Genomic DNA, 13,798 nt, shown 5'->3' with positions numbered 1-13,798 from the left:
ATAATATTATAAGAACGACCAACCGAAAACTAAAACTAATTGATTAATTTCTTCTTTAATAGAATATTACTACTATTTGTTTTCTAACGTTATTACAATTATTAATATATTAATATAGACCTACATAAAAAAAAACCTATTATTATTATTGATATTGTTTATTGTTACTATAGGCGCGCCTATGCCTGAACCTATTAGGCCTACCGGTTACGGTATGCACTGAATATGTCCATCATTATGGGATTAAATATTATCCTTATTTAGGCTATTTATTAAATAATAATATATTACGAACTACTAGGCCTATGTGTAGCCACAAATCGTTAAACGATATATAATTTAAGTCCTACAAGTTCACTGAACTCTAAGTATGTGATCGTAAAAATCATATATTTTATGATATTAATATCATAAATAATTTAATTATACAATATCAGACTAAAATAGAAGAATGTTAGTTTTGCTAAACAGTCATAATATAGACTGAAACATAAATTAAATGTCATATACAGTAATAAAAATAAGAAATTGTGTCGTTGGAATTCTACTATACGTATATTTTTGAATATTCATGAGAACAAATTATATAATTTTTTTCATGCGCGCATTTGCGCGCACTAAAATGTGATTTTAAAATAAGTTGGAGTCTTTAATATGCTACAAAATGCACTAGGGTTCGTAAATTAAAAAGTTGCTTAAACGGTAAAATTTCGATTTACCAAATGATACGTCTATGGCTTGATAAAAAATATGATTAATTTGTTAGCTGGTATAAAAACTGCGATATCTCCGTGAAAATTTACTCGATTTTTAAACGGTTTTTTCGAGAAAAAAGCTCAAAGAACAATGAACAACTGCACAAAGGTCATGCTTCACTATGATGTATTAGAAACTACTGCGCAGCCTCTGTTTACTTTTTTTGTCACCGATGTCATGCCTGGCTTCTTCCTTAATTAGGGTGTTACGTAATCAGAGCCGACTCTGCAGCGAGCTGCACGGGTAAACAGGATGTTCTTCAAAGGATCGTTATGGGAAGTTTATTACCCTATGCTTAAGCACTACCGCACAGCGTGATACTAATTGGATTAACTGGATAGCTAGGCCGAGTTGTGCCTCCTCTTATTCTTTACTCCATGGTTATGGTCAAGAACTGCAAAAAATCCTGTTGTGAATTGCAGAGATTCGTCTCCTCCACGCAAACTTATATACTGAAGTGTAATACTGACGTAGGTAAGACATTTTTCCTATGACTGAAATGGTACGCGTATACAGCCCACCCAAGTTGCCCCTTGCTGGTAAGGCATCACCACTTCATTTTTTTTGGGCCGACCTTTAAAATCTTGCATGCCACCACTGACCATCATTTATCATTCATTTTTGTTTTAAATTCTCCTTTTTCATTTCACTACGCCTAAAAAAAAAATATTAATCAACTGAAAACTACAATTCAAAGTCTTATCTAAATAGTTAACATTTTTCTGCTAGTCAATGCATTCATTGTTTTGTCCATACTATAATTATAACTAATTATCTATTGAATGAATTGTCAAAAAGTATTGTCATTTATATTTTTATCTGTGGTGTTTTCTACGTCCTTCTCCAAATATGTGATATCATGGTGACATAGCCAAAACCAAAAGAGTCATCATAGTATGTGTGAGATCATGGAGGTGAGATGATCATTTCCTGGAATTGAAGACTATAAAGAATAAAAGAACAATCAGAGATACAAAATCAGCCTATCATAATAAAATATAAGCATAAATTAATTTCTGTCTATTTTATCCTGACTTAGTTTAAAAAATGATCCTTCTACAAAGCCTAGATCTATTTAATTGTAAAAACTGCGTCAACACATAATTTGACTTTGACATTATTCTGAAAGTCATGTTGCATCATTGCTTCTCGCAGGTCAGTGACGTGGAGGCTCGCCTCATTGCGTAACACCGATTGGCCAACCTTTGAGACACACCTCTCGTCCCAATATTCTGATTGGTTGATTCCGTTAGGCCGAGCATTTTCTGACAATCAGCTGATGATTAGAAACCCTTGCGATGTTAAATTAAAGCAGTTTCCGTATCAGCAATCGAGAAGGACAGGAGGTTAGTTCTTTGTTGTTTTATGTCGCATTTGTGATTTATAGCTTTATTTTTTTGCTGTAGTGATTAAAGAAAGCTATATAGATTAGTACTCTACCACAAAGTCATCTATTAGTATAGGCCTAGGCCCTAGGCCTACTAGCTAGCTATTTCTATGCCCTCCTAAATAGGCCAAGCTAGTAGGACTAGGCCTAGGCCTAGTAGGCCTACTAGGGCTGAGGCCCTAGCCTAGGCCTACTGTGTAGGCTAGCCTGGTAACATTCATTTGGTAGGCTTTAGTTAGCTTAGCTCAGCAGCAGAAGAAGAAGAGTGCGTAGTCTTAGCCGTCTACAAAATAATTTAAGTGTGTGTTGTTTTACTAATTAGCCAGTCACAAATCACAAATAGTATTATTAATTATGCATCAAAGCCTAGGGTATGTTGACTCACTCACAGAGTTACGGTGGAGTTATGTAAGCGGCGTACATATTTTTGTATCTGAACCATGCCGCGGATTAGCGTTGGGAAGCTGTTACTCCGCGCCAGTGGCGTTAATAACTCTAGAGCGGGAGAGGGTAGATTTCATAACGCTAATCCAGTGATGCATCAGTGATTTTAACCTTAACCAATGAAAATACACGACCACGATTAGCAGAAAGCAACTACATACCCGTACCCTATGATACGACAGCGAAATAGCTATGTCAAATGTATTTTCAGGTTCAGATTTTAAATAACAGTAAAGTTAGCGTCAGTAATTAGGCCTATAATATGATATTTTCATAAATTAAATCAATCAATCAGATAATTGTCCATGTAAAAATTACGTTTTAAATTATTTTGAATTAAAATGCAATTCTACAAGTAGTAAGAACAAATCAGTATATTTGAAGGTAAACATTATATAAATAAAAATAAAAAAAACAATGTAAACTATGTAAACTTTCATGCATTGTCATGAATGTATACATATAGTTCTATCTGCTTTGACCTGATCAGAGTGTTTTAAACGCAAGGCATTGGAATGTTGATCGTTGTGTCTGAACACCTTGACTTTTAACGCCACAGATAATTACCGTACGCCTTGCGTAGATAACTCCACCGTAACTCCGTGAGTCTGAACATACCCAAACTCAAACTGTACTTCATATAATTAGCATGTTTATTTATTTGCAGCATAGGCCTACATATACAGAAATATTTTGCTTTGCTAGATAAAATAAAGTCAAGGTTATTATTAACAATAGTAATAGTCATTGACCTGTTAATAACTATTTTGTTTGTTGTGGCCAGTTGATGACCTTTTTCATTGTATTTTGTACTTTGAAGATAGAGTCAATATTATCTTAGGTCTTGATGCTGATTCAGTAAAATGAAGCATCCAAATAAAAAAAAAATGTTAAAAAGGTCTTTGTAAATAATGTATTTTTTTATTTTTCATAAATTACAATTAATTAGTTATATAAAACAAACTCCGAAAAAAAAGTGAGGCAAGCTATTCCTGAAGATGAACAAATAAGGTTTGAAATATTGAATCATGATGGCTTTCCTCACTTTGTTTCAGAATTTGTTTTATAAATATCATTATCATCAAACGTATAATGGACCCTCAGCCTAGTAATTGTTATTATTTTGGATGATTTATAAGGAATCTAAACATCTTCATTATTTTACATGGTTTTACAAAATTCTATTTTGAGAAGGAATGCATTACATTATTTTCAAACACGTAGCATAGAATATTGGTATGTTACAAGTTTGCCTTGATTTAGATGTAAATTCATTACAATTATTGATTGCGGTAATCTAGTGCACTGTAACAAATTAACATTTCAATTTATATTGACATTCTTCTGACATTTTCGCAATTTATATTGCTAGTCCATTATTTGAGGCATTCTTATAAATTAATACAGAGTATTCTACCGTTTAAAGTAGTTTATCATCAATATTAGAGAATTTTGTTTTTCTTTTTATTTGAACATACAGTACTGCCCTGTATATGTAACATACAGTACTGCCCTGTATATGTAACATACAGTACTGCCCTGTATATGTAACATACAGTACTGCCCTGTATATGTAACATACAGTACTGCCCTGTATATGTAACATACAGTACTGCCCTGTATGTGTAACATACAGTACTGCCCTGTATATGTAACATACAGTACTGCCCTGTATATGTAACATACAGTACTGCCCTGTATATGTAACATACAGTACTGCCCTGTATATGTAACATACAGTACTGCCCTGTATATGTAATTCAATCTTTCATTTCTTTGGTTCATTATAGAAAATAAACATAACTAAATTGAATTTTTAGTTTCCATTTTCCTGTTTTAAAGACATTTTAACCAGAGATTAAAAAAAAAATATTAATAATAATCTAATAGTTTGAAATTTGAGAATCCCAAATGGAGTTTATGTCTAGGTCATTGTCTGAACATGATTACCTTCATTATTTCATTCTAAGTCGATAAAGGCACACATACTGTACATTTAAAACACATTTCCAATAATCTGCACAATTGTCCAACATATGTACCAAACAATCAACTTAGAATACAGTGTACCAGCAGTTTGTAGTTCTGTAATTTACTGGTAGTGTTTTCATTCTATTCTATAATATTATATGTGATATTAACTACTATAAAAATTGTGTAAAATGTATGTACTGTACAAACAAGTCTGTAGAGTTACTGGCTGATGAATTCTAAGGGTAGTTTGCGAATAAATGCTAAAAGTGTACAGCATATCTTTTAGAATCAACCTACCCAAGAGCAGTCAGTGATGCATAGTAGTAGATAATAAATTGGTAGGTAGATTTATAGAGTTGAAACAGTGTTTTGGGAGTTTTTTTAATTACTTTTTCATTAATTTGAACTTAGTCCATTTTTTTTCCAGATTTTTTTCACCAGTGTGTTTACCTAACATCCAATGGACAAGGACCTTGGCTGTGGTTTATGTGTTTCTTGTCATCGTCATCAACCAGAAAGAAATTTTAGGGAAAGAAAATCTGAACATTTTTAACAATATTTGTGATATTTATTTTATTGACTTATTTTCTTGCCGGATTTTTGTTTAAATTATAAAAAAAAAGTAAGTACAGTTACCAGAATATGTAACATTAACAAGCTGATAAAAACAAATTTCATTTTATTCTGTAATGTCAGCTGAATAATTCACTAAAAATACACTTCAATATGCATTAATATTACATTGATATTAATGCACTGATTTTTTTTTTGGTACTATATTATTTTCTGGTTATCTGGATGCTACATATGATTTGTACTACGGTATAATTTAACTAAAATAAAAAAGCTGATTCCATTCTGTACCAATGTAATTATGTACAATATGTTTTAACTTTGTTGCAACTTGCTAAATCTGATCCAATATCTTCCAAATGTCATGATTTACATCTGGATGTAATTATTATTCTTCCGGTTATTTTCATTTAAATCAAATGTATTTGGAGTAGAAACTTCCAAATTTAATTTGGAAATTTATATTATAATATAAACAGTCTAGCATCTCTTTAAAGGTCTGTCTATACTATCAAACTTTATGTGACAAAAAAGTGTGATGTGTCCAATTGGTAGTGATATGCCTGAATATGGTAGTGATATGACATCATCATGTCCATATATGGGCACGTTATAAAGTTTGATAGTGTAGACAGAGCTTTACACAAATGCAGGTATTGCTCATTAGTGGTTATTTATGTGTGAAAAACTTTTGCAATTTTATTTGCTTGCTTTAAATATAAATTAAGATTCAAATCTTTGTGAGACATCATGCCTCTTAGTTTTGCATATGCTTAATTTTTGTGATAATAAATCACACTGTGAATATGCTTTTAGTTTATCTTATTGTAGAAATAGTTCTTCAAATATTAAGACCTTGAAAATAACATAATGTTTGTACTTTACTACTGCTGTGTTCCCATGGTAGTTCCATTAATCATCCTGAGACATACTGTTTAATTCATGCATATCATAAATAACGTGTTTATGTTCATATTCTTTCAGAATCAGCTGTGTGATAAATATATTTCATCTTGTATCAAGTTAAAGAGGTATAATCAATATGGGCAATATAGGACTGAAACCAACTCAAGTAGAACCAACCATTGGTATGAAATTCGTAAGTGCTGGTACAGCAGCGTGTATGGCAGACCTTATTACGTTCCCTTTAGATACCGCTAAAGTCAGACTACAGGTAAATAAATATTATTTTTGTTGATCAAATAAGATTAATATGTGTAGATTCATTTAAATTCCATTATATCAATCATACTGGTATCTTAAACCAACATTTTTCAACCAGTATACCTGTATTTATACCAGTATTTAAAAGCAACAGAGTATAAGTATTTGAAAAATGCTTAATTCTGTTATAAATCAGGAGTGTATCCAGAATATTTTTAAACAGGGGGAGCTAACATAAATTATCAAAGCTATCAAGGAGGAGTTCATAATTTCATTTTAAATTTGCCCCTTCCTGGATCTGCCCCAGAAATCCAGAAATACACAGATTCCAGTTGATACAATACATAAGATTATATTATTATTTTAGTTTAAATTTTAACTTAATACTGTAACACCATAATATATTATCATTTGGTAGTGTTAACAATTGTTTTAAATATAAAATGCAACTGTACTGTGTGGATACCAACTGAGCGCGCTCATTTCAGATCCAAGGAGAAGGCACGAGAATCAGCAGTTTGTCCATCGCAGCTCTGAGTGAGCAACGGGCACAGTTTCAATACCGGGGCGTGTATGGCACTTTGGTGACGATCGTAAGGCAAGAAGGTGCCCGTGGCATGTACAATGGTCTGGTCGCAGGCCTCCAGAGGCAAGCCTGCTTTGCCTCTGTTCGTATTGGACTCTATGATTCTGTCAAACAATTCTACACAGGTGCTGAACAGGTTTCAATATTTTCATTGTCATCACCTGACACTTTTTTTAATGCACAAACTAACGGCTAATAATGATACCTTATTTGGCAATTTTAATTATAGAATAACATTTTTGTAGATGAAATTTAATTTGCTGCTCTATTTCATAGACAACTCATTGATTAAATCATAATGTCTCCATGACTAACTTATGGTTTTTAGGTTGATTGGTAATTTAATTATATTCAACTGATGGAAATATAATGTATTCAGTTCAGAACTATTGTACTGTATGTCAGATTTTACCTCTAATGGTTCCTCAACTTATTAAATATCATTTTAAAGTATACTGTGTCCTAAGTGAACCTGGTGGTAAGTGTTCAGTAAACACTGGACACAGAAGATAATGGGCTGACTAGCCCAGATAATATATATCAAAACTTATTTTATTGGCACATGCATTTATAGAACTGCAATTTTCATGGGTTTCACAAACATTATTTCTATCAACTGTTCTTCTATTTCTTCTTATCAACCCACCATATTAAACCTATTTCTTTGGTAACAACCTACAGTATTGAAAAGTGCAAACCAAGTCAGTATCGATAATGGAAGAAGATCCCAGGGGCACACTGCTTAATTTGTATACTGATTGTGCTTTATTGTGACGTCTAGAAATGATGTTATTATAATGCATAACCATTCATGCATACAGTGATTTTGTTAAATGTATCATGTAGCACTAATGATATTTTGGTATTGGACGAGGTACAGTAGGCAAGAAAGTATTACTATTTGGCAATAATAAAGAAATGTACTGCATGCAGATTTACTAATGCATGGAAGACATATTGAAATGTTTTAGACCAACATTTATTCACAAGTAAAATTGTGAAAGTCAATTTGGACATCTATCAAACACATGATAGCAACAATTACAAAACCTCCCAATGGATTCCATTTCCTCTTTACATTGAAGAATTATATTTGTTGAATTCTCTAACATATTTTCATTTCATATTTTAATGCTTGAAGTCTTAGGCCTACATGGTTCTGTATTATTGAATTGGTCTTAAACTCCATGTTTTCACAATGTTAAAAGTGTTAAATGTTTAAATAAGTGACTATGGCCAATAGTATAATAACAACAATTGTGGATTGTTTTGATTGAGGTTACAAGCTTCAATATGTTCTTGGTTGTCAAAGATGTTTAACTGATCTTAGAATGTTCAAACCATACAATGTCATTGGTCACAATAGAGGTTATAGCTAAATATGTAATGGTTTGGTATTGGGATGTACAATTAATTTTACTAGTACTGTTTGTGTGATTTTTTACAGAAAATTTACTTCAGTAAAAATACAGTGGCTTAAAAAATGTTAACATGGGGCCTTCTTTTTGATAATGCACCAATTTCCATTTTAACGATCAAAATACAATTTCTTTCTTCCTTCTACCAGCTCCTACGTCCTATCTAACCAGTCTGTCTATTGCTTTTTTATAAATAACCGTCTTCTAAAAACATCTGGTGGTAGCCATTGACTTGCTTTTAAAAAAACAATTAATGTGAAATCAATCATTGTTTAAAACAGTAATCAGACAATTAAATGCATATAATTTTTGTTTATAATAATATGCTAATTCTATGAATGATATTTACATATTATTATTTATATGTCATTTGTTTAGATGCTGCTGGTGGTAAGACGAATGTATTGATACGTATTGCTGCCGGTGTCACAACCGGGGGATGTGCCGTGGTCTGTGCACAACCTACAGATGTAGTAAAAGTCCGCATGCAGGCTCAGAATAACTCGGATGCCAAAGCAGTGAAGCGTTACACTGGTGCATTACAAGCATACAGGAAAATCTTTTTAGAGGAAGGACTACGTGGTCTATGGAAAGGTACTGTCTTTCAATTGGTTGTGATAGATAGCAGATTCAATACATATTATGTTTCAATTGACAGTTATGTCTAAAAAACTTTTCACAGAAGTAAAGTTTTCAACTTTGTTCCTTTTTATGAAACACATGATTATGATTTAGAATACCGCACACCTTACTTTACTATTCATTTATACGCTATGCATAACTTTGAACACATGATATATTAAAAACTTAACTTTTTCAGTGTTTATTCGCCGAGTAAACCTTTAAACAATATTGAATAATTAATCTTATTTCATTTTTGTTACAGGTACACTGCCTAATATAACTCGTAATGCTGTTGTTAATGCCAGTGAGTTGGTGGCTTATGATATGATAAAAGAGCAAATCCTTAAAAGAAATCTTCTGCAAGACCAATTCCCCTGCCACTTTATGTCTGCCTTTGGTGCTGGATTTATTACTACTTGTGTAGCATCACCTGTTGATGTTGTCAAGACAAGGTTCATGAACTCTGGACAAGGCAAATACAAAGGTGTTATAGACTGTGCTCTGACAATGTTCAAAGAAGGTGGACCAATTGCATTCTACAAAGGGTATGTGTGTTCAGTTCTTCCTCTAACAGTAATATTGCAACTATACTAGTTAGAGCAGGGAAGAGATAGCACATAAATATTAGTAATTAAAGTTAATCATTATGTAACTTTTGTCTTGCAGGTTCACTCCAAATTTCATCCGACTTGGCTCATGGAACATCTGCATGTTTGTATTTTTTGAACAGCTTAAGCGGTTATGCGTAGTGGCAAATGAACGACGTCGTAATTGAATTGTTTTTTGAACAGCTTAAGCAGTTGTGTATAGTGGCAAAAGAATGCTATTGAGTCCAAATTTGGTAAATTCACCTAAATCCGCATAAAATAATTATTTTGTTTTATTACCGTCAGAAAGTAAAACCATTTGCTGATATTTGTAATTTAAAATTTCAGAATAAAATTAGATTTTGTTAAAAATACTTTTGGATAAATTAATGTTCTATGAAATTTGGATTTCAGGATATGTCTGGTACACATTTATAGTTCTTTATTGACTATTATTATTGAGTACAATCAGCCAAAGATTATATCTTGTTCCTCAGGATGCCAAAGATGATAAAATAGGTGCATATGAAAATACATTTTGGCTATAAATAGAGAAAAATTTGGATTAAAATTATGTACTTTACTAATTCTAAAAGATCAATTATGTGCATTGTGATAGAACAAAACTTAAGGTTGTAGTAAAATGAAAAGTTTTTGATTCTGAAATTTAGATGTTACAGTTAAGACATCTCTTGAACACTAATACTTTAAATGTGTGCATTTGGTATGTCTCATAGACTTTTAAAATGTACAATTTGGAGTTTTTAAAACGCTTTGTGTTTAATTCCCAAATTAACATACAAAACAGATGAATACAATGTTTTTACAAATCATAAATAATTTCCGATGCCTAGAATCTAGACACGGTTTGTTTAAAATACTGCAAAATGGTCCTATATCGACTGAAGATTACATAAACGAGAAACCTCCTATGGGCGCCTAATTTTCCCCTAATTTTCTGCTGAAGTCAATTCTGTGTCACTCTGCGCTCAAAACATCTGTAAACTACTTGTATTTTGCACAAATTTAGTCATCATTTCCTATTTCAATATTTAAGAAATATTAAAGGTGTTTAAAATCATTTTTTCTAATTCCTCTAAATTTTAGTAAAATAACCTGAGTTTCCTCAAGTGCCTCAGACATGTTTTAATATATTTATTGATTACTTAAAAATAGATATTTAAAACTTTAAAATCATGATTATGAATGTTGGTATCCAACTTGTAAATGTAGATAGCTAGTCATTTAAATTTTGTAAATACTGATAAAAAGTAAGATATTATATTATACTATATCTATTGATTGAAAACTACACAATAACTTGTTCAGTTAATTATATTATTCGTAATTAATCTAACAATTAAATACAATTAATATTAAATAGCAATAATTTTGAATAGTACATAAAAAGCATTGTTTTATCTTCCCTCAGTATAGTATTGTTTTGTATTCAATTAACCAGTTTGTTTAGCATAATATATTATTATGTAAATTGACGGTATTTCTTTTATTATTCCTATCATTATTTCTCTATTTATTCACTCATTTATTATGTAAATTAGCATGCATGTGAACTTATTTAGTATTTGAATTTATAATGCTTTTACTATAATTATGTGCAATAGAATTTTATTCTGTTCAGTCAATATATCCATCTTGATAGGCAACAGAATAATTAGGGTTAAGGTCAAAGGTCAATTTCTCATAGTGATATCTTGTTGGTGACTTGACCCTTTGACCTCAAAGATAGTCAAACTAGGTGCAGACGATCAGTAACGCCCAGTATGAGTATTGAACAAACATTTTATGTTATTAAAATGTTATTAAAAAGATAACATTACTTATCTTCAATTAGAATTGTGAATATTGGTGGTACGGTTTATTTAGAAAGATTACTTCTCAATATTGTGAGTGTAAACTTAGTTTGTACGCATTGGTATAACCTGCTAGGTTTACCTGAATGTCTCCAAAATTCATCATTATTTTTTTTTTAGTCATCCTGTTTTTATTATTGTCACTGCCACATGAAAAATAAAATGATTTGCATAATTTAATTTCAATGATACAGTATTCTATTCAGTCAGCACATTAATTGATTAATGATTTATTTTTATAGATTTTGTTAGGGTGTTGGTATGTGTAAGAAATGAAATGATTTGTGTATAATTTACTTTTATCTCACATTCCCCATCTGCACCAGATTTGAGTTAAACACTACTCTACCATATCTATCTCATTAAGGGCGGCCTAAAGGGCAGCAGTCCATTGATACTTAACATTTTGAATGTTGTACACAAATACCGTTGTTGACATGTGGGCCTTGTAAACAAAACAATTATTTTAAGGCTGTACATTTTGGGATTGGGTTTAAGTAAATTGTAAGTGTTGTGGGTATGAAATGTAGATTTGAAAACATTTTTCATTTATGAAAAGTGTATAATGTACAGTATAAATCCTTCAATTAAGAAGCAATAAAACTTATTTTGAAATATTTTGTGTGAACTTTTTATTTGTTGTAGTGCTTTGTCTACACTATCAAACTTTATGTGACAAAAAAATGTGATATTTTTATTTATTTATTCGACACAATCGAAAAATAGATATCAAAAAGTAGTTTATAATTTAATTTTAGTTAGAATTGTTCTTTTGCTTTTACTGTAGTTCTATTTTTTAATGCTTTTTAAAGGCCAGGTGCGGTCAAAACATTTCTATTGATCATACATACCAATTTTAAAAAGCTATAAAAAATAAACGGTGTGGCAAAAAATGACTTAATATAGGTAATATAATTTGAATTTTACGTTTCTGGTATTTTTATTCAACTTCAGATTTTTATTTTCATGCTATAGCAAAAATTATCCACCGTATATCCAACCATCTTTTTCACCTTGTAGGGAGTCACCAGACATGTTATTACATTAGGTTAAACTACCTAACTACTGAAAAAAGTCTTCCTGGTTTTTAATATGGCAGAATTTTGCCAAAATTTGTATTTGACCATATTAAGGGAAATTCATGTATTTTTCTGTTACAAATATTTGATTTATGTACAATTAACCAGATATTATATTTAAAATTCATGCCTGTACCTGAGCTTTAATTTAGGGTGTCACGAAACCTAAGACCACGAAAGCTAAGACCCCCTAAGACCTAAGATCACGAAAGCTAAGACCCAAGACCTAAGATTACAAATTCTAAGATATACTACAGCTTAAAAACAATACTTGTTTATCCATACATGATTTTAAACACAGTAGGTTTCATTTATTACCATAAATATAATTTAATACCACCGCAAAACATAGATAAACTCACATTATTTTCGCCCGTTGAGTAAATGTATATTTTTTCTTTACAACAAACAAACTTGACGGGGTGTTTGTTTGTATATATTTACTCCATTGTGTTGGTTCAGAGGATGTTTTTCTTACGCACCTGCCTTTCTTGTATTTTGACTCCAAATTTGTTGACTAACTTTATCCTGAACACCACACTTTAAAATTAGGACTTATACGGTAAGTACTTTCAGAAGGAGAAACACATAATAACAAATAAAGAAATCCTTTAAATTTATGATTTTACAGATGTGTTTCTTTGAGACTTTGTATCCTGTAATGTAACTCCTCGAGCTCCCCATGCTCAATGTTTTTGTTTCTATGGAGCGCCAAAAGAGCAACAATAATAGTACAAGTATAAAAACAGAAAGAAAACGAAACAAAAAAAAAACTTATCATGATTTTTTAATTAAAATTTATTTGCCAGTATTTATTTCCTCGTACTTGCATGATTATACTATTATCATTACAATTTTAATTTTACATTGTTCCATCCACACTGTAGATGGACTCCACAGAGTTTTCAGCCCTCTATATAATGTTTGCTCTTTTGACGTTCCATAGAAACAAAAACATTGAACATGGGGTAGGCCTACTGTACTGTAGGCTAGTCATTTTGTGTGCGAGAAAAACGTCTGTAAAATCATCAATTTAAAAATGTATTTGTTACTTTTTATGTGATTCTTTTTCATGAAAGTACCAATTCTAAGGTGTGGTATTCAGAATAAATGTTGGGAGTTAAAAACAAGGCAGGTACGAAAGATAAATTTGTAATCTTAGGTCTTGGGTCTTAGCTTTCGTGATCTTAGGTCTTAGGGGTTCTTAGCTTTCGTGGTCTTAGGTTTCGTGACACCCCTTTAATTTATTTCAGTTTTAACATCCCTATCTGAAATGGAATTGCCCAAAAGTATGTGACACCACCAGCTTGACCTCGGATTGTTTAGAAATCG

At 31.4% G+C, this 13,798-nt stretch overlaps 1 protein-coding gene across 1 annotated transcript; it reads left to right on the top strand.

Moving 5' to 3' along the window:
* Window positions 1-2,055: 2,055 nt before the first annotated feature.
* LOC140039966 (putative mitochondrial transporter UCP3) lies at window positions 2,056-11,979 on the top strand. The gene is made up of 7 exons (XM_072085555.1): window positions 2,056-2,102; window positions 4,989-5,183; window positions 6,119-6,308; window positions 6,787-7,009; window positions 8,681-8,896; window positions 9,189-9,471; window positions 9,593-11,979. The coding sequence occupies exons 3-7, from the start codon at window positions 6,177-6,179 to the stop codon at window positions 9,699-9,701; spliced, it is 963 nt and encodes a 320-aa protein (XP_071941656.1). The 5' UTR covers window positions 2,056-2,102; window positions 4,989-5,183; window positions 6,119-6,176; the 3' UTR covers window positions 9,702-11,979.
* Window positions 11,980-13,798: the final 1,819 nt, after the last annotated feature.

The sequence above is a fragment of the Antedon mediterranea genome, chromosome 2 (assembly GCF_964355755.1).
Source record: "Antedon mediterranea chromosome 2, ecAntMedi1.1, whole genome shotgun sequence".
NCBI classification, from domain to species: domain Eukaryota; kingdom Metazoa; phylum Echinodermata; class Crinoidea; order Comatulida; family Antedonidae; genus Antedon; species Antedon mediterranea.
This window is presented reverse-complemented; position numbering and strand designations above follow the sequence as displayed.

Excerpts from the sequence above, each read along its gene's own strand:
- LOC140039966 (XM_072085555.1), top strand. The coding sequence starts at position 6,177 with ATGGGCAATATAGGACTGAAACCAACTCAAGTAGAACCAACCATTGGT. Across the intron at positions 7,010-8,680 it reads TGTCAAACAATTCTACACAG|ATGCTGCTGGTGGTAAGACG; the intron begins GTGCTGAACAGG and ends TCATTTGTTTAG. Across the intron at positions 8,897-9,188 it reads ACTACGTGGTCTATGGAAAG|GTACACTGCCTAATATAACT; the intron begins GTACTGTCTTTC and ends TTTTTGTTACAG.